This window comes from Pygoscelis adeliae, unplaced genomic scaffold, assembly GCF_000699105.1.
Source record: "Pygoscelis adeliae isolate BGI_AS28 unplaced genomic scaffold, ASM69910v1 Scaffold213, whole genome shotgun sequence".
Taxonomy (NCBI): Eukaryota; Metazoa; Chordata; class Aves; order Sphenisciformes; family Spheniscidae; genus Pygoscelis; species Pygoscelis adeliae.
In genome coordinates this window covers 301,082-322,706 of record NW_008824410.1, presented here as the reverse complement: position 1 = coordinate 322,706, position 21,625 = coordinate 301,082, and the positions used below count along the sequence as shown (strand labels likewise).

The window sequence follows — 21,625 nt, the reverse complement described above, 5'->3', positions numbered from 1 at the left end:
CCCTCACGGGCTTCTCAGCTGATAATAATCTCAGAGATGAGAAAGCTTTGGGTCTGCTCTTAGAACGGGCTGCTGCATATTTCTTCTTGGGTGGACGGATGCAGGAAATGATGCAGGATTTAGCAGAAGCTTTTGCAGCAACCCCTGCCCAGGCAATGAAACACTTCGAAGAGCTTTTCTCACCACATGACACTGAGAGGATAGAAGAACAGGCTAGAACTGTCCTGGAGGCAAAGTTTGCAACATACAGGGAGGCTGTGCGGACTCGGACTGAACTCAGAGGCAATCATGGTACTGAACTGCTCCCTTCTGTCATCCAGACAGTCCAGTTCCTCCTTCAGATCTCCCCAGGGTCCAAACGTGAGCTCAGTGTTCGGCTAGCAGACTGCCATCTCCTGCATGGACACATCAGAGCTGCCCTGGATATCTGTGACCACCTCTTGGCAGCAGAGCAGAAAACTTACTACAATACTCTTTTAGCATTGCGAGGATTTTGCTCTCTCCACGCTCATGACCATCAGCAAGCCCTGCAGGACTTTCAAAAGGTCATTGAGCACGATTCCCCACATCCTAACAGCTGTATTAAAGCCTTATGTGGGCGTGGACTTATCCGGATTTCTGGTGGCAGCCATTACTTGACAGCCCTGGATTATATCACAGCTTGCCAGTTAAAGCTGGAAGAAACCATCTTCACAATCAAGTCCTATGTGCCATGGAACCAAAGAGGACTGCTGCTAAAAGTTCTCCAAGAAGAAGGACAGAAGATGCTCCAGAAGAAGAGGTACCCAGGAGGCAGTTCAGCCCGTGGGCAGAAAGAGAAACAGGGCTGTGCAGATTCCTAACAGAAAGAGAGCAGCTTGAGTAGTAGAGAGGGTACTTGCTTCAGATAACTGAGAATAGGATAGAGACCCTTTTAAAGTTTGTAATTAAAACAACAGGTTGAAATAAAACTGCATAGTTGTGGTTATTCCAGCAAAACACTGGTTTGCTGGTATGTCAGAATGTAATAGGATCTACGTAGCCAGATCAGCTCAATCTTTCTATGGAAGTTAATCCATGATATACCAATTGGGCTAAGCTAGGAGTGTGCAAAATGCTAGAGGGAATATGACAGAGATTTCTCCTCTAAAGGAGTAGATACACCCATAACAAAACAGATTTGTTGGTCCTAGCTGGCTCCTTTCACTCTCAGCTCTGAACTGAAGGATTTGGTGGGCGATGAAGTGCCAAGCCCCTAGAAGGTGTCCTTCCAAGACAGAGCTGAGGTGCTTCTATGCATGTACTTGGTGCTGGCAATCCAAATTCTTTTTTCAACACTAACTGTATTAAACTCATATTTAAGGCTGGGAGATCTGAGACAGGAACACCAAACTATTCCAGCTAAATCCATTAAAACCTGAGTTTGAAGGTAGAACAAGGTGTAACAGAGGGACTCTGAGGTTTTAATACTTAAAATCATCTTTCTAAAAGTCAGAAAAGATTGCTCGTCTTCTTCACTGCTTCTGGAACAAGAAGCTACCTGTTAACACAGTTCTTCAGAGTCCATGCAAATTCTAACACACAGCTCTTCGTTAGAAATGGTGATTTTTTTTCTGACATTTTTTTTTTTTTCACTATCACTTTTTCCTTTTCCCATTGTGGTATCAGCTGCAACCACAGATATGAATCATTATTTGTTAACCTTTCTTTAGAGCCACAACTGCTTAAGAACATGTTTTTATAAAGAGGGATTATGATTATGGAATTAAGTGGCAGAGATATCTATGGTGCCGGATATGGTAAAATGTATCATCCATTTTGCTACTGGGCTGATAACCTGCTTCTTAGCTTCCAGATGAGACAAAGAGGCTCTGTTACTCTCATTAGCATTTTTTCCTTGAAGGTGGTCTTTCCCTTTTTCTTTATTTTTTTTTTTTCCCTCCAGAGATGCCCCTGGGGTTTACCAGCTGGCTTCTCTCTTGGAGGAGCTGGACGCTTCTGATGAAGCATCACGGATCCTTTGTGCTGATGCCCTGTACCAGATGGGCCGTGTAGAAGAAGCTCACAAGCTCCTCTTACTAGCACTTTCTGGAAATCCACAAAGGTCTCCCATCCTGGCTAGACTCGCGCTTCTGCAATTGAAGAAAGGTTTCTTGTATGATGGCAACCAGGTAAGGAGAGCAGAGAGAACGAGAGAGTTACTGGTGATAGTGTGGTGAAGAGGGTTAACAACCCTTTTGGCTGATACAGAAGATGCATGGTAGAACTTAAGAGGGACCACTTTAGAGACATAGGCTAGCCAGAGGGTGTTCCAAGGGCTTTCAGTTTCCCAGCACAGTGCTCTGCTCGGCTCCTGCTCCTCAGTGTTACACAACAACTGTAAGGCTCTGGGTACAAGCTGCACCGTGAGGCCACCTCACACATGGTGCAAAGTTGGAACCCACCCCATCACACAACCTGTGATGGGTTTTCCAGTGGGGCTGCACCTACCCCAACCTGTGTTTCGAGACATTTCTCGGGAATGGTGGTAAACTGGTAAATACAGGCCTCATAAGTAGGACTTTCTGTCTGCAGCACAGGCCACACAAGGACTCCTAGCTAAATACATTCATCACATGCTATTTAATGGCACTTTTCATCAGAGTCTTTAACTGGGCAGAACACGACTGAGCATCCTGCCCCTGGTGACAGTATTGATGGGATTGGTCATTTTCCCCTAGAGAAAAGAAGGCAGAACTACTATCTAACTGATTATCCTAATGAAGCAGGGGGCAGGGGGGCAGGGAAAGAAACAAAACCAGAAGCTCAAATACCAGTCTGGCTAATGACTTGTCCTTGAAACCATAAAAGGGATTCCAACATGTTGATTCTCCTACCAAGGATTACAAAGCTGAATTACCAGGTTCTGCCATCAGAGGGAACTATTGCATTTTTTAAAATCCCATATAAATTCTACTAGCCGTAAAGAGAAAGGTTTTCTTGTCACCACTTCACTACTCCCTATGAAAAATAAAAGTTTTGTATAATTTGCTGCCTTTGGGAAGGCTATTAATGAATGACATGACTTTATTAGAGTTAATATGTTGCCCTTGGAAGTTGGATTCCTATCTGCAGCTTCTGCTACAAGTTCTAGATGGAACATATGTGTCACTGAAAATTTCTCTTCAAAATGTTTTTGTCCCACCTGCCTGTCAGCACCCAGACACTTGTATCTGTTAATAAAAATAGAGAAAGTAATAAGTTCAATGGATGTGTCTGGTGTATCAAGATAACTTTGTTCTTGTCCTGGCTTCTCTGGCTCAGATTTGAATATTAAGTACCTGCTAAGCACATTTGCTTTACTGGAGGAAACACCTTTTGAATTTTTTCCTTAGGAAATGTAGTAAAAAAGTACTTGGTGATTTTCAGTCTAGTGAATGTAGGCAAAGATACCATATGTCAGGCAAGATTCTTTTCCAGGAGGACAGTAGTTTGTGGATTTGAATCCATCCTTTTCCCAGATTCCCAATAGCAATACTAAAAGAAAGGCACAGCACCTCACTGATTTTCCATTAATTCCCTGGTTTCAATTTTACAGTCAAAAGGGGTCACTGGAATCCTGTTCCATAGAAGCTTTCTCTCTTTGGGGCAATCATCCTGTGGTTCAACTGTATTTATGAAAACAGTTAACTGCCAGTCTGGAACAGATGCTGCCCAAAGTAAGGAAAGCAGCATTATATATTTCCTCAGAGTGATTTCCACAGCTGAGTGGTGGTGAGAAAAGATAAGTAATGTTTTCTCCAACATGCATTTACACTAGGGCCAGCTGAAGAGTTAAGTAAAAGAGATTCATGGTCCTTGGCTGGACCGTGGCTGGCTGAAGCCCCAGTGAAATGTGGGGAAGCACTGGATAAGAACTGTCTCACCAGACAGTAATATTTCCAGCTTTAGCGTGACTTCATTTATCTTTTCATGCCAATCTTCCTCTTCTGCCTTTTTCCGTCACATTGTTAAGCTGCTAAAGAAAGTGATCAGAATTGGAGATACGTCCTGCCTCCTGCCAATCATGGACATTTTCAAGGATGAAGACCGGAAGCTGATGCAAACTCACTGCCATTTCAGAGCACTGACCATCTTGAAGAACAAACAGGAGGACGCTGACATCAAAGAGGCCGTTGCCTACCTTTCCTTTGCCATCATTGCTTCAGGTAGGGTTATCAAGATACTGACAGGAGATTTACTTCTATGGGAAATCAGATCAGTGGGTAGGCAAGCACGTCCAACCAGTTCTCATCTGTCATTTCCCCAATGAGAAGATTGAAACAGTAGACTTACAAAGGCAGGTGAAGAGCAGAATAAAATTTGTTTAAAGTAGCAACTCATCTGGACCATGAAATAGTGCAATTAAACAGTGACTGTGGTTCTTACTGTCCCGTAAGTAGCTTGTGAACCCCTTGAAATGCAAGGGTTCAGTTCAGTTCTACAGGGACATCAGCCCCCTTTCTTCACCTGTCCAGAAGACCCAGCATGTGATTTTGTTCTGTGTTTAGCACATGAAATCCTCCTGGAGCACAGCTAAGGATTATTTTAAATTGCGTTGTTCACATGCTAAAAGTTACGTTTAGGCATAAACCACCCTTACTGGGTCATACCAACACAAAGAAGCCACAAATCCTTCATAACTTGGAAAAGATCTTTAACATCCTGAACCCATCTATTTCCAGCTGGTGGTTTGAAATTTCCATTCTAATCATTTCCCTGTTTTTCCTGCTCCAAAAATGTAATGTGTAGAGTGTACGGGAAACATAATGTATGTCTTCTTTACATTTTACTGTCTTTTGTTATGGTAGACCTGCTACCAAACATCAGACTGCAATTACTGTTCAGTTCCTGTAGGTTGCTTCTGAGTAATTGGTCCAGACAAATTGATCTGTAATAATAATTCTTTTCGTATGTGTGGTCACAGATTTTCTCACAAGTACAGCTGTGCTGTTGAACAAGCTACATGTTTTAATGTTAGCAGTGCTATCTTCTCAGAACCATTAGATTATTTTCCTTTTTATGTGCCACACTTTCCTTCTTTACTGTGGTTTAAAAAAAGACCATTTTAGGATAAGCAGTGTAATGCTGGTAAAGGAAAAGCAGAATGGCAGGGGGATTCTTATGTACTTAGTGTAGGGAGGCTCTTTTATCACAGCAACAGATACATGCTCAAAATACAGAGCAAAGTCTCAAGGATATCCTACAGAATTACTTTTCCTTCTATAAAACTTGATTTTTCAGTAACTCACTCCGCACACAGGTGACTGAGGTAATGTTTCCCCAGAAAATTAAACTTGATCTAGAAAGAGATGAGAGCTTCTTTGAAAATACATTATAATTGTTTCTTAAAGAGATCAAAGCCAAACTTGTGGTAAATGAGAGGGGAATTTGGTCCCTGTGAGCAGTTGGTCCTTGAAAGACTGCGAATGAGGGGACACTTCACAAAATCATCTAGATGAAGGAAATCCCCCTTTCAGAAGAAAGAAGCAGCCTTCATCCTATTTGTTTTGTGTAACTTTTAGAGGAGATGCTAGCCGGTAAGTAATTTGGAAAAGCTACTGAAACAGAGCCAGCTCCAGCCCATTTTAGACAAGCAGCGTAGAAGTAGAAGGCTCCCCTGTTTCAGCCTTAGTTTGTTACATCAGTTAGTACCCTGAAAACCTTCCTACCAATGAAATTTATTTGGTACCTCCTGTTTCATCAGAATGAACGTCCTGTAAATACAGTCATTGCAGCAAACAACCTGCCTTCTTGTTCCAAGAGACCAATGAATGCGTAGTTCCAGCGCAAAAGAGTGAATGCACCCACTTACACGCATCATTATTCTAGCTTTTCCTAAGGAGAGAGATCAGGCTAACATGGAAATGCTTCTGGCATGTTCCAAGTAAAACCATGTTTGTATGGAAATCTGCCTTTCACTCTGAGCAAATGTTACGACTGCAGCATTGAGAAGAAGAGAGATTGGTTTATGAAAATGGAAAAAAAGACCTGTTAATTGCTTTGAGATGGTTCCATTTCACAAGCCATGTATTCCAGCTTATCAACTCCTCACCTGCTAGAACAGATGCTTGTTAAGAAATAGGTATGTCTTTATGGGAGTCAACGGATAGAGCTCCAGAGTGATAATAACCTTTGGTACAGAAGGTACCAAATAATAACCTTTGGTACCGTATCAGGAGGGAGAAAAAGCCTCATTACCGTAAAAGAATTGCTAGGAGCCTGTCTGCTGGCTCATCTCTGCAGGCAGCTGTCCGAGACGCTGCATTTGCTGACTTCCCTATGAAAAAGTATTTACAGTGGCACTGATGATTTATCATCCGGTGTTGGGATGCCACAGTTATTGATTGCAACCCTGGGCAAATTAAGATCCTTATCAAAATTGCCTTGAAAGGAAGGAGCATGTGGATGGCAGAAAGATATATGCTCTGCAACCAGTGAATGAGTGGATCATGATTTTCATTGTCAGCTATATGTGTTTATTTGGGCAGCACTTATTTGAAAGCAGAGCAAAAAGAATCTTAGTATCACAAATCCCAGTGCATATTAAGTGTGGCAGTAAATTAGTCTGTCCCATCTAGATTACTGTTTTGTCCAAAACAATGTGTACTTTCTGACTCCACTTTATTAAAACAGCCAAATGGCCTTGTGCCTCCATCCTCACATATCTTCCTCTTAGACCTTTCTTCTCTCATTTGTGCTGCTCCTATTCCATCATACTAAAACCTCCAAGGATTCATTGGATTCTAATCTAGTTTACATCCTGAGATGATGGTCATGTCATTGGTAGGTTGCCTCCATTTGTTGCACATTTATGATGTCTTTGGAGAAAGGTGTGGTGGAGGGATACATGTGGAGATATGAAGACATTCCATTTTACAATAGCCTCATCTTCCTTTCGCTGCTTTCCAGAGCAGCATCACAATCCTGTCTTTTAGAGGTCCCCATGAAAATGCATGGAAGACCTGAGGGCAGAATAACAAAGGGCAAAGCTTTCCAGACCTCTTCAAAAATTGACAGAAGTAGTTTCATGACAACTGGCAAACATTCAATTTCTCTATACTGAAATTAGACTGGCTGAGTCTAGGTATCCCAGAGAAGGTAGAAAAAAAAAAAATTGCCTGCCTGGGAAGGCTGAGTGCTCAATAATTGCAGGCCACTCCTTTTGCCTCCTTTGGCTGTTCCTGAGAAGACCCACTCTTGCTGAGACCTTGAGGCTATCAGAAAAGCAGTCATTGATATTTGAGGAGAAGCCAGTGTTGATCGACGTGTATTTGTTTTTATTAGAAACCAGGAAGCTTTTGAACTAGTTGAGCAATGTGATTTTATGATTTTCATAACGTTACCTTTTCCACTCATTCAACACTTTCAAGATTTCACCAGTGAAAATTCATTCTTTGACAGAATTCTGCTAGCCTCAGCAGGACACTTAACCGATTCAGGACTGTGTTTTAGAAACCAGCCTGACAGATTCTTTTTTTCCTTTCAACTCAGAACTGATAGTATGTGGGCAACAAAAATAAAGGAAACTACCACTTAAGTACTCTCATTGTACTTCATCAGGTATCCTCAGGCAAAGTGGAATTTTTCTATAGCTTTGTATAGATATCCTTGGATATCCTCTCCAGCACCCTCCTTATTCTTCTTCCAGTCACATCTGTGGATTGCAGTTCCTTACCATAGCACATTTGCCTCCATCCAGCACACCCCTCTTGTTCCACCCTTGCCACAGCTCTGAATAAAGCAATACTTACTTTTCATTCCTGCAGGATAACCCAACATGTAGGTCTACCCCATCATTTTCACTTAGTCGCTTTGAAGCCCTTCGGTGGGGCTTCGTGGTCTGCACGCACTGGGATTTACTGCACCCTCTTTTAGAGCAGTAGACTTGAGACCTTTCAAGTAAGCATGGCTGCATTTCTCTCCTCCAGGTGGTTATGCTGAAGATTGTCTTCTCATCAGGGCTCAATGTTATGGGCGCCTTGGTCAGAAGAAAACTGCTATTTTTGATTATAATGCCATCCTAAAGGAGGACCCTAGGAACGTGCAAGCTCTGAGTGGACGAGGATTCATTTACCTTGCTCTGAAGCAGCAGAAGGTATTATCACTATATTGATTTGCTGTCGATTTTTCTGACGGTATTAAGCAATATTAGTGTAAGGTACCACAGGCTTTGTTGTGGACTCACTGAAATCAAGAGTTTCTCACACAATTTGGTCAGTGAAGGCTCTTGTTTTGGCTGGCTGTATAAGTAGTCCACTTGACATTACTGATTTGCTTTCCCAAGTCTAGAGAGAGGAAGACTAAACCTTAATCATAGATCGTATTTACTGTCACTACTATGCATTGATTTGCAGTGCTGAACTCTCCCCTATATTTGATCTCACGTTTTCATGACATGATGTTGTGTTAGGAAATGTAGCAACAACAAGAGGAAAAAGAAGGAACAGTTTCAAGGTTTAGTGAGTCCCTCTCCATGATCTGTGAAAAGCTCAAGCGTGCAATTAGTGTTACTTTGGGGATTGCAGTATATCATTGCCTGGAAATCATGTCAGATGTTTGCATGGTTTATCTGATTCTAATATGGTCAATAGCCTTACACTTTACCTGCATACCACACCAATCCTACAGTGAATTAGAAATGGTGCATCTCCAATTGGGTGTGTGGATTTGTGCTGGTTTATCCTGGCTGAGCCAAATCCTGCTTGCGCTTACTCATTCACAGCATCTGTTTCTTGTTGCTGCAAGAATTTTTTTCAATGATAATTTGAGGAGTTCAAAGCACTTTGCAAATAGTCATTCAAACCTGTCTTTATGCTCTTATATCAGCTTTGCAAATGGAAAAGACGCAGCACAAGGACAGGGAAGAGCAAAGAGCTTCCAAAAGTTTGCAGCTGACCTGTGGGACGGCAGAGAACTGAAAGCACCTGAAAGAACAAATTATCAGCACATAGTTATGGCTACCATTTCATTTTTTATTCTTGTTTTTACACAGGAGGCAGTGCAAGATTTGATCTCAGCACTGAAGGTGGAGGCAGGAGTAGCGATCCCAGCAATCCTGTCTTTAAAGCATGAAGCCCAAGGGTTGATCACTCAATGGCTTCTTCATCACGGCAGGACTGTGTTAACTGAGCTTGTTGCTACTAAGGACCATTCAAAAGAAGAAACCCTCAGGGATCTTCTCATGATTGCAAAAGCACTAATTAAAATTTGCAAGGATGCACAATATCACATCTTCTACACAGATGTTTTGATTGCAAATGGTAAGTTCCCATTCTTTTACATAGCTGATCAGACTAAGTGAATGAACAGTAAATTAAAAGAAAGTGAATGTGAAATGGCAAGCATAGTGTTGTATAGTACTTTTCAAGAGAAGTTTGCAAACATTTTGGGAAAGGGTATGAAGGAATTAATACCCTTAGATGTGGACTGTGGACAGGCTACCTAAATCCTGCTTTAGTAAGTTTTCGTGATGTCTCTTTCTCCACATGGAATGGGTTATATAGCTTGTACTGGTGTTAACCAACAGGAAGGTATGAAGAGGCCCTTGATCACCTTCAGGAAGCGTTTGGCCACTCTCTTGCTGATGATTTTGCTAGCGCAAGACTAGCTGTGCTGCAGCTGAAGAAGAGGAACGTGCCAGTGGCAGCTCACTCATTCAGCATCCTAGCTAAGAAAGATGAAAGGGAGTTGGCATTTCTCCTGAACTTCGTAGATGCTAAGCAACAGCAGCATCTCTTACAGGTACAATCCTTTTTTGATGCCATGTCTGTGGATTCAGTGGGGAAAGAAATGGGAAGCAAAATCAGGCTGCAGAGATTTTCTCTGCCTTGTCTTGAACAGAAGTGTGTGGGAAGACCATATATCAGATGAACAAGGAACAAAGCAGCTTCTTCCTCCAGCCAGAATAGGGAGTTGAATCCAAACTTCTTTCATTGCAGTGACCTTGCTTCAGTCTCTAATAATTCATCATTACCACTTCTTACCACTTGGGGGAATTTCTTGTTGGTCTCCCTAGCATGAGACCTGTTTAATCCCAACGCTAAAATGCAGAGGACATGAGGGGCAGCAGCTAGAGATTTAACAAGATCATTGCTAGTATTGTACTCTGTATGAGTTACATAGTGCTCATAGCTGACTTCTGGGGAAGGGGAATTCATGTTTTGTTCATTTTCTTGATGAAATGAAACTGAAGTTTCTGATTCAGTCACATTAAATGCTTCAATCCTTTTTGCCTTTTTGTGTAACATTTAGAAATTTAAATATATCCACATTTTTATAAAATGACTAGCCTTTGAGGTTGGTATTGGTTTTCTTAGCTAAAACTGTTTGACACAAAAATGGCACATTGCTCTAGTCTAGCCAAGTATGTATTTTTCAGTATTTTTTTCAAGTTTCTCCCCCTAAGTGCATCCAGTTCTGAGAAAGCATCTCCAATAATAAGACAGGACAAGGTCAGATTAATGGTGAGGAGTTTTAACATTCACTCAAGCATCTGCAATTCTGATTACCCAGAAGCTCCATGTTCTGAGAATCAGTTTGCTTCCTTTTATTCAATTTGTAGATTGTGTGCACCCTGGTGAGAAGCTATATTGTTACGCTTTCTCCCAGGTTATAAACCAAACAACATACCGATATGCTTAATGCATCTTGAGAGGAGTACTTTGTATGTATTTTAGCAAAACAGCAGGAGGATATAAGTAAGCAAGTATTAATTTACCGGTCCCTAGCTATACCCCATTACAGAGAAAAGAGCCCCTCTCTTCTGAATAGTGCAAAAAGTTCAGTCTTACAGGGAAGAGTTTGGAGATTGTAGAGCCAATTTGCAATCTTTCACTATAGAAAGTTGATAAAGGTACAGTCAAGAATGTGTCTGTGGAGGCCCTAAGGAGATGTCTATAAACGAAGATACGTTTTACAGCTGAATTTCCCTTGCTGCCACATCACTCGTTCTGTATGGAGGTCTCGCAGCTAAGTCCATCTGTGCTGCTTTCCGAGAAAACACAAAAGGGATTTTCTTATGTTGTCAATAAGAAAAAAAAGAAAAAAAAAAAAGACCAACTAATTTTTGTACACCTTAAACTGCACTGATGTATTAGGTACTCACTGGTGCCACAGATTAGTGAAACTTTTAAAATGGGAAAGGTACTTTATTTCTGTCTTTTTTTGGCAGCTGTGGAACAGGGTCTGGAATAAAACCCCTTACTGGTGGCTTATTTATCATGAAAGATTTCTCTGCCACTTGAGAAAATAGGGGTGGCTGGACTGATTTCAAGACTGGAACTCAATACCAGTGTTGGAAGTAAAATAGAGTATTTTTTTTTTTTAATCTTTAACCTTGTGCTTTTGTTCAGCTGAGTAAACTTTTGGACTTAAGCACCTGGGAGTCTTTCCATATTCTCTAATCTTCAAAGATTTACTGAGTGTGATTACTTCTATTACTGATTAGCCCAGAATCACAAATATTTTTTTTTAATATGTATTTTGTGATAAAGGGATAAGTATGCACTTTGCTGGGGTGGGAAGGAATTGGTTAATTCACCTGCCCGGTGTCTCAAAGGATTTTCCAGTAACGCTTCCTTTTGCCTGCAAGGTTATTCTCAGTAAAAGTGAAAAAGCTTACAGACAGAATTAGTGCCAAAAACCCCAATGATGACCTTACTTTGCCATGGGCTCCTAACTACAATCTAGGGGAGGGTGTTCCTTCTGTTACCTCCATTTCACAAGTAAGGAGACTGAAGCAGAGAAGAGTTTAGTGGTTTACGCTCAGCCCTCAGTCTCAGCACTCCATGCACAAAAGCATTACTGCCACATTGTTTTAGAATGTTGGGAGATTACAGGCATTATAGAAATGTGTCATCATTATCCCAGAGTCTGGTCTGAAAAGCTAAAAATAATTCTACATAAGCTGAATAGGAAAGGGTGGAGGAAGGAGGGCTCCTTGATGTACTGATTCTTTCATGAAAAACAAAGCAATAAAATTCTTTCATTATTTATAGTCTAAGGGGTCCCATGCTAAGAAATTTGTAAACAACTGGGAGAGCCACATGGGAATAGGAATCTGAAAGATTTATTAAACTGCAAAAGGTCAGAGGAAGGGAGTTTGCTTGCCGCTAGTGCAGCTTCAACCCTTCAGTTTCCTATGTCAAAGGTTAAATGCATGACTGATTGCTAGCTCTGTGCCCAGATCCTCAGAGCTGCGCTTTCTGTTGGCTGTTCGCATGCCATAGGATATCCAGAGCTGACTCCTACAGAAATGGTCTCAAAAGCTATATGGTCTGTGTCAGAATTAGGCCCTCAGCCCAAGGTAGAAGTTGCCATTCCACATGCCTTCAAATAGGGTCTGCAGGTAAAGAAGGAAAGACTTCTTCCACACTGTTCTGAAAACATCCAACCCTCTTCCAAAGCTCAATGCTTATCAATCCATCTTCTGTTATTTACTGCTCAGAGACTAACCCTTGGCCATAATTCCACGTCCATTAAACTCCTCGCTTATTTTCTTTCTAAAGAATTGAACTTTGGTCAATTTCAACGTAAGATTAGTCACTAGGGACTGGAACCAAAAATGCAACAAAAATATGTGTATTTTCAGTCCTTTATCATACAGTGAGGTAACTAGATGGTAGAAAGGGACACAGAGACCTAATCCAGGAAGGAGTCCAATCACCAGTCACTTATGGCCTGCCAAGCCCTTTCCAGATGGCACCAGAATTATTTCAGTCTGGAAGCCATAATCAAATCTTTAGTGACAAGTTTGAAGATGGACTACAGTTCATCTGTGAATGGACCACATAGCCCGCTCTTGGCCTTCCAAAGTTACCTGCAATGAGGCCAATGGCAAAAAAGGGCTTCTCAAAAGCCACATGCAGAGAACAGCCAAACTCAGTTGTGCAATATCCTTCTATAGCTTATTTCCATATTTATCTTTGTTCAGAAGATGATGTGCAAGTAAGCTGCTAATTAATCCAGCTGTGCTATACACCAAAAGTGGGTCCCAGCTCAGTTCCTTTAAGTCAGGCAGAGCCAAAAGAGAACCCAGCTGCCTAATACCCATGTTTACTCCATTGGTGAAGACAAGAGAGAATAATTTATTCTCAGATGCGCCTTTTTCCTCCAAGTACAGCAGGAAATCCAGAATCCTGTGGCTTGCTTACTTTGGGGACCGTCAGTGAAATGTGAAGAAGTCAAAGCAGTGGCTGAGTTAGTAAGTGGCAATACCATATGTGGTGCAGTAAACCAAAATGATCCTGGTTAGCACACTAGCAGGTTCAGCATTAGATTGGTTATTCAGCAGAACAACAAAAATTATATTTTTCTTCTGCCATTGAAACAACAAATGCACTTTAAAGGCTGAAAATTACAATTTAACTATACAAATGCAAGGTATTTTGAGGAAGCACACTGTGCTCTTTAGAACAATGTGATCTAGAACCTCAGAATTTCCAGGGGGAAAAAAAAAAATCTCGTCAGGATGCTCCTCACATGCAGATGCAATTCCACCTTGATCTCTTGTTAAAATCCTGCCACTGAGAAAACACTTGCATTGACTAGTTGCCTTAAAAACACTTGAAAGGACAAACTACATTTGCTACTCTTTAAACGTATACACAAACAGACATCTGAGATGTTTTTGGACAGGCTGCCTTACAATTTATGGCCAGAACTATTAAAGCCAGCGACTGACACTATTTGAGGAGAGGTCCTATCTCTATTTCTATGTGTGGAAGCCGAGAGACTCTCTAATAAATATGACTACATAAAGGATTTTACATTCCTTTATAGCAAAATAACTGGGGTAGAATTCTTCATAAACCGTTAGGAATGGCTAAATTATTTCATGCCACTGGTCTCAGATGAGGTGCTCAGACTTGACCTGCAATATTGATCCATTTCATCCAGAACCTGTTTTCCTTAGTTCTATTAAACAGCAATCAATTCTAATCTCAGTCAACCAAAATAAAAAGACAAGGCACACAAAGAGACTGAAAGACCTGAGCCGGCTGTCAGGTGCGGCTACTGAGACAGTGGCTGGGCTAACTGAATTTTGGGGAGCCACAAGCATCCAAAGGCAATGTGTGATATCCCATGGAATGAGACTGATGAAAACATTTACCCTGTGCTTGAAGTCTCAGCTTGTTTGGCTCAGCTTTCTCTAAGACCTGAGCTGCTGGTGGCAGCCTTGTTTATAACTTAAATATTCACTCTGCTGCAGCATGTTAAAAGCTTTGTTTATTACCAATAAAGGGAAATAATGAGAAATCCATTTGAGGCAAATAGTTCTAATGGAGTTTTCTTCATTGGCCTTTATGAACCTAAAAATTATGTGGCTCTTTCTGCCTTCTCTATTTTCTTGTTGTTGTTTTTCCCTTCAGATAACCGCAGATAGTTCACTTGCACTTGAGATTAATTAGCAAAGCCATCAGTTGGCCATTTTTTCCTATAGCTTGGGTAAACTTCAGTAGAGACCAACCTTCATTATTAGCACGTGCAAATATTTGTGGGGCAGTACATGGGGCTAACTATCTATTGACCAGCAGATGCAATTTCCATATAGTCACCTGTTAGCGCGGACCATGGCAGAAATTTGGTTGCATGAAGAGAACACTCTCTACTTTTAGAGTTTGGTCCATTCAGTTTTCAGTTCACGTATCATTCCTAAGGAATGTAAACAACTTCAGAAGAAATGTTCTGAGAAAGTTTTAGCAAAACATGCAGAAAACAAAGAAGAGTGGTTCAGAGACTCTTGAGATAACAGCAAATGCCCATTGATCCGAGATTTTTATATCTGCATGCAAAAAATATGCCAGTTATATGTTCTCCAACTAGATGCAATTTCAACATTTGAAAAAGTGTCCAAGATTTCTTAGTGTCTGTGTCTACCTGTGGCCAGTCCAGACTAGATATTTTACTCTTTTTTTTCATTTTTAATAATTAATATTAAGTAACTTTTTGTCCACAGGTAGCAGCCCAAGAAGGAAATGCGCTGATTAAAGAATATCGCTATGAGAAGGCTCTTGGTTATTACACCCTGGCTATCTTAACAAGCAAAGACAATCCGAGGTATCTCCGACAGAGGGCTGCTTGCCTTACGCACCTGAAAAAATACGACAAAGCTTTAAAAGATATGGAGAAGGTGATCCAGAAGCATGGCTGTAACAGTCTTAAAACACGCGTTGAGGACCACTGCTCAAAAGGACACCTGCTATTGTCCATGTCTGAGGAAGAAGCAGCAGTTAAGCAGTATATTGAGGCACTGCAGTTAGATGAATCTATGGCATTGTGCAGCATCATGAATAGCCCTGGCAGTGAAATTTTAACCAAAACATTTCATAAGATTGCACAATATAATTTTGAAATGCAGCATTATGAAGAGGCCTGGAAAATCACAGACTATGGTCTTAAAATTGATAAAAATGCTGAACTTAAAAAGCTGAAAACAAGACTTAAGCGAGAGGCATCAAGCTGTAGCATACATTAATTTATCTGTTTTGGGATTTTCCAGTGTCTGATTACTTTCTAGTTTGTTTCTGAGGCTGCAAGAATAAGGGAAAGATGAGAAGCTCATGATAAATATGCAATGGACATGGCACTGAACATGGTACAGCAAGATTAGAAGTAGAAAGTTTCAGGTAGTGAAACAAAACTGACCAAGAGAGCTATGAGAAAAAGGCAAATTGCAGTTTTCAGTATTCTTTAAAATTATTGTGGATGTATGTAAACTCCCCCTTGTGAGTGTTTTGTCTGGCTAAACTGAACTAATTCTAACACATGGGTTCCAATCACAGTGAAGGAAAACATTCAGATAGTTTGCAGTTTATGAATAATAACCATGTATTTCCTTGCTATTTATTTGATGAGCTTTAACACCTACTGTTAAATTAAGTAGCCTTATTTTTATGGGCCAGTCAAAAAGATCAGTCAAAAGTAGCATTTGTAATGTGTTTGTGAAAGACCATATGTGTTACACCACTTAGACGACCCACTCCTGAATGGAAGGAACTCCCCTTGTCATAATCTAGTGGATTTGCAATGATGAGCACCAATATAGGGGAGTGGAGCAGTACAAATGCCAAGTAAACTGTTTTTCTGTCCCAGGGAACACAGATAATATGAAGGATGAGACTCAACAGAGATGAAACATCCAATCTAGTGACTAATACCCTGTTATCTGGGACACACAGGCAGCTATACTCCAGACTTCACCTTGGACTGCCAGATCCCTGTGTCTCAGTTTGCCAGTGCAGAGTCATGGAGATAACTCTCAGTAGGGGAGTCTACAAGAGCCCGCTAAATATCATCTTTCACACTCGTGGATACTTGTGCACAAAAAGACAGCACCGGAGCATGAACTAATCTAGAAGTGATCAATGTACAAGTAGGAGGTTGGGGTTGGTGGCAACAGCCCAGATGGTAATGTGATTGCTCTGCAGTGATTCAGCACTCATTCTTCATCATCCATGCTGGACAGCATGGGAATCGACACCTCACACGCTCTGAAGGGTTTTGCCCTCTGTCACATATATAGCTTCACCACCTGTAAGGACAGCTAGACTTAGGGGGCAGCACAGAGATAGTGCCGACATACCCATTTCTGCATGGTTTGGCGTTTCATCTGTGCAGTGGGAGTCTATAGCTTAATTTGGAAGCAGTAGGCCTATGCAGCGCAAAAAGGAAACAATGAGGTGGGGCCCAAACCAACAGACTTGTATATTTGTTTTGACTGCTCCAAGTGAATTCCTCCCAATGCTTTTGGAGTGTGATAATACAACCGTGAAGGAAAATAGAAACTGCTATTGAAAACAAAGATTAAAGCAATACTGAGAACTGCTCTCCTGCTTTGATTAGGATGAAAGGGAAATGGAACATTTTCTTTTTTGTTACATTGTTTTCTGAAAGGCAACATTCCAGAGTGAAACTTCATGCAGCAGCCATGCAATCAGCCCAATAAGCAATGATACCATCTGTACTCTTGCATCTTTTTTTTCTCCTCCGCATGCTCCTTTTTTTCTTCCATAAGAGCAAAGGTAAGAGTGGGCTTCTTTCCTTTCAAATTCAAGAAAAGTTCCTCTGATTTTAATCCTACTGACACTGATGAGTACTTTTTGCTCCTCATTGGCATCAAGATGCTACAGGAGAGTTTCTTTCCAAGCGTGAAATTACATCCGTAAACAACTGTTGGCTACATTTGCAAGCTGAAAGAAATAACTTTGCTCATTTTTCTTCAAATAGTAAGCAACAGATAGGAATTTCTCTGTGTCTCATGTGATCAAATCTTTGAGAAGCAGAATTTTTTTTTTTTTGCTTGATTTTTGTTTTGGGTTTTTGATTGACTGGAATAATAAATCTCTTTACAGCTTCACATGGGCTATTCTATTAGCATTCCCTCTTTTAATTGCAGGTTTGGTTCAGAGTCAGTCAGCCAACAGTTTATCTCTTTAGCAGTTTCATCCTTCTGTGGCTTTTAGAATAGACTATTTCAGTTGGAAGGGACCTACAGTGATCATCTAGTCCAACTGCCTGACCACTTCAGGGCTGACCACAACTTAAAGTGTATTATTAAGAGCATTGTCCAAATGCCGATGGGGCATCGACCGCTTGTAGGAAGCCTGTTCCAGTGTTTGACCACCCTCCCAGTAAAGAAGCTTTCCTAACATCTAGTCTGAGATGTCTATGTCAATACAATGTGCTCGCATTGTACAGACAATTGAGACTATGCATAGTCTCCTTTGCCACAATTAATATTGCTGAAGATGTTATAAGCATGGAAATCTAGACACACAAAGAACAGACACACAAGATGCTCAGCTGCACTCAAGAGAAATAACTTCATTACAGAGAGACCATGAATCTGGTTCTCCTCCCACTTATCCATGCTGACAGATAGGAATAATATCAGTACAAGAACTGTATGAAGAAAGAATCAGGGTTTAAATCAAAAAGAGAAGAAAACAGTCCACATCGCCTACTGGATTAGTAGCCTCTCTGCTGAGAGAAGTAGTACCAAGTTTCTGAATTTTACTGTGTAATTTCTACTGAACTGAGATTTTTCTTAAAGCCCCAAGTCTTTCTGTTATGTAAAAACAGGATACTCAACTTTTCTAACACCACCTGATAGTCATGGAAAGTATTGGGAGGACAATCTAGTTGTCCTGTCTCCCAGGCTAATATTCCATCCATTGGCCTGGGCTGCCCCTTCGGAAGTTTGGGGGGGTTTGGCATGTTTTGTTAAGTAATGTATATTCTTCTTGCTACTCTGAATAGAGCGCATTTATTGCTCCTAAAGAAATTTTTCTTTAAAACTAGGGACCACATGCATCCCTGCAAGATTGCTATAGAGTTATGCTGAGGAAAAATGTGTTTTCAGGTGCCTATAGCTGCTGTTTCTTTAAGCACCAAGAAGGCACATGACTTCTTACCTATTCCTCATGGTCTAGATTAATGGCTCCTTCTCTCAGCAGATCCTAACTGTTCACATCAGCATTTTTATTTGTTTCTTTTATCTTCTCTGTCCTCTTTCTGTGCCCGCTAAACTATTGTGATCAAAGTCCTTATCTTTGCCTGTACCTAAGCTTCCAATTTGTTCTTTATTTCTGTTATGTACTCACTCTTCCAACTAATTTCTTGGAATATCAAATAGATCTTTCTGATTCGTCACAGTGAGAGGGGTTTGATTAGCAGCATCACTGCATTATGCATGCCTGGTACAATTTCACACTCACCACAACCCATTCTGACACTCATTTCCTGGAGTCCTGGGGAGCAGACGGATTTAAATGTGACCCATCTACTTCAACTACTGCCCGGCCCACGCACCTAATGGCCAAAAGCATCCCTATGCCTGCACATTCACATACCTCCACCGCTCTATTACACTATGCTTTGCCAGAAGATGGTGTCTTCCAAAAAAACCAACGTGCTGCAGTTTGCAGGGAAGGAGTCCGTTCTGAGGACCCAGCATTTTTAATAGACGGTCGCCATCATTGGCTTTGGTTATAACTCAGGCTGATTGTGATCTTTCATTCAGTGCTAGTGAGGCCAGGAAGACCATTTAAGATGCCTTAATAGGATCACTGCACTTGAGTCTGGCTTTAGCCAGACTGCTGCTATGTTAAACAAGCTATCACAGCAATCAGCAGAGAGGGCATTGTTCTCGCTAGGGAGCTAGCTTTGGCTGCTTTCCTTCCAGCCCAGTCTCCCCTGCCAGCAATAGTTATGCACCAGAAATCCATCAGTATTTATCAACAAACATCTCCCTCCCCTCCAGGCTGATAAATCTCATTCTTATCTGTTGCCATACCCATGTCAGCGTCTGGGACCACTCAGCTGAATCACCTACCTCATTATATACATGCCATTTTCTAACAGGATATTGTTTCCACTTCCTCCAGATTGAAGGATCTGGATAGAAAAACTGCAGTGGTCAGTTCTTTATGTTTCTTTAATGTTAAGCTGCAATTCATCAAGATTGTGGAGCTGTTTCCAGCTGCTTTGAGACACATCGCTCATTATTCGCATGCAGCTGATGGTTGAAGTTAGTGTATTGTATTGTAACACTTGCTCCTTGAAAGTCTCTTGTGCAACGTGCTTTAGGACATATTCTGGTGGCGTGCTGCTGTAAATGTTAGATAACTGCGAAGAATTCAAGTATATTTATATGAATCAACACTAATGTAATCAAGAAGATAATATGGCCAGATAACCTATGTAAATAGTGGAACTGGATACCTGTTGATTTGTAAACCAGCTTGAAGCTACATTCATCCCAAGGAAAGATTAAATATCTGTAGTTTATTCAACTCTGAGCTGTACACAGACACTACCAATATTTCTTTGCTCCCTATGAATTTTGTTCCTTTAAAGTATTCTGCAACCGTAGTAATGCACCAGTCAGGCTGTAATAATTGCAGAAAGACTACCTTGTTGCACATTGTCACCAGGTAATGAATAATGAAAGAAAACTTTGAAATCATGATTGAGAATGTTTCTACACAAAGGATTGCCTGCCAGTCTTGCCTCTACAGAGTAGTCAACATTCCTTACAAGAATATAAAAGGCAAATCAGATCTGAGAATATTTGTTTCACAAATACAGTTACACAAGTGAAGTTTCCCGACCTTATGCTCTGCAGTCCAGCAGGCAAAGAACAGCTTAGAAATGATGGCAAATTGTTTGGAATTAAATATTCAACTGGAAGCTTTTCCTCAGAGTTCAGACAGAGCTAAACTTTGAACTTTTGTGATCTCAAAAGGTTTTATGTCCTTTAAAATCATATCACTCCCATTTATTTTTCCTATTTCAGTTAGTTATGTGCTCCCAGGTACTAAGAGAATCTAAACACATCAGCCAACTTCAGCGACTGATCAATTGCATTTTTGAAGCTGACATAGTGCCTGGGAAGTCATCTTCCGGACTTCCAGTCTAATTCATTGTGCTTCCCAGATTTAGATCATGGTGGAAATTTGGCTCTGGCTTACAGCCATGCAAACCCAGTAACTTTAATGAGTTTCCGTGTGCATAACTGAGGACATTCCACTTGACTTGCAGAGGCAGATGTTTCACTTTAATGACAGCTAATCTAAAAGCCATTTCTTTTACTATCATTTCCCTGTGGAAGATTAACCGTGTTATCATTGTATTGCCGCTGCATCACGCAATTTCCAATTTGCCACGGCTCTGAGGAGTCGCTGTCACCATTAATTTAATGTGTTACATGAAATTATCACTGGCATATAGTCTGCCTTTGGAGTCTTGGCTATTTCAATCATATTTCAGCTAAACTGGTCTATGTTGGAATCTGTTGGTTCAGTCAGCCATTACTCAATGACACCTTAAGGAAAGTGAGTCATTACTTAGAAGGCACAGCACTCCAAAGCTGTGGGATTCGGAAGACTCTTTCTCCTCCTACTCCTGCTGTGGGTTCCAGGAATGACTTTTTCACATTCATTTGTTCCGTAGGATGCCAAAGAATACTGCAGACCTGCACCTGCCTCACAGATGTGTTAAACACCAACACCCAAAGTACAAGACTGGTGGTTTATTTGGTCACAAAAGTGCTTGGAGGGTAGAAGACAAATACAGGATGATATTGCTGTTTGTAGCATTCGGCAGTTGAAAATGTGTGAGGACAGGTGGGGAACAAATTGCCATCCCAAATGGCAAGGTTAGAGAACATGAGCCAGTCCCAAAGATATGTCAGCAGAGAGTAGAAGACAATCACGATTTTAGTGATATTATTTTCAGTTTCTCACCAATGGACTGGCAATAGGTGTGCAAGTGAAAAAACATAGCTTCTATTCTGGTCAGCTGCCATTGCTCAGTCTTGGCCTTCCCTTTTGTCATAGCCTGGTGCCACTGACCCTCTGGGTTCCACACCTCAATACAGATGTATAACGTACACATCTAAGACGCATGCAACTATCTAATTTTCAATGGATTCAATTTCCGAAGTTTATTTGGGGCATATGATACATGGCCAAAACCTCCTTAAGACCTTGACAAGTCTTCTCTATGTTCTTGAGAACCACTGAGTACTTGTTCTGCATGCAATGCAAGATTGAGTTTGATCTGCCAGATTAGCTGTGGCTTTAGTTGTCTTACCATCCAACCCGATCATTTTTTTTTTTGTATG

General features: G+C 41.0%; 1 protein-coding gene across 1 annotated transcript; it reads left to right on the top strand.

Annotated features, from left to right (window-relative positions):
• The first annotated feature begins 428 nt into the window (after positions 1–428).
• Positions 429–15,475, top strand: TTC34 (tetratricopeptide repeat domain 34). Its single transcript, XM_009320543.1, is given in 7 exon segments — positions 429–855; positions 1,927–2,150; positions 3,974–4,166; positions 7,929–8,095; positions 8,993–9,264; positions 9,531–9,741; positions 14,957–15,475. Coding segments are annotated over 7 exon segments (1,677 nt in total). The 5' UTR covers positions 429–764.
• Positions 15,476–21,625: the final 6,150 nt, after the last annotated feature.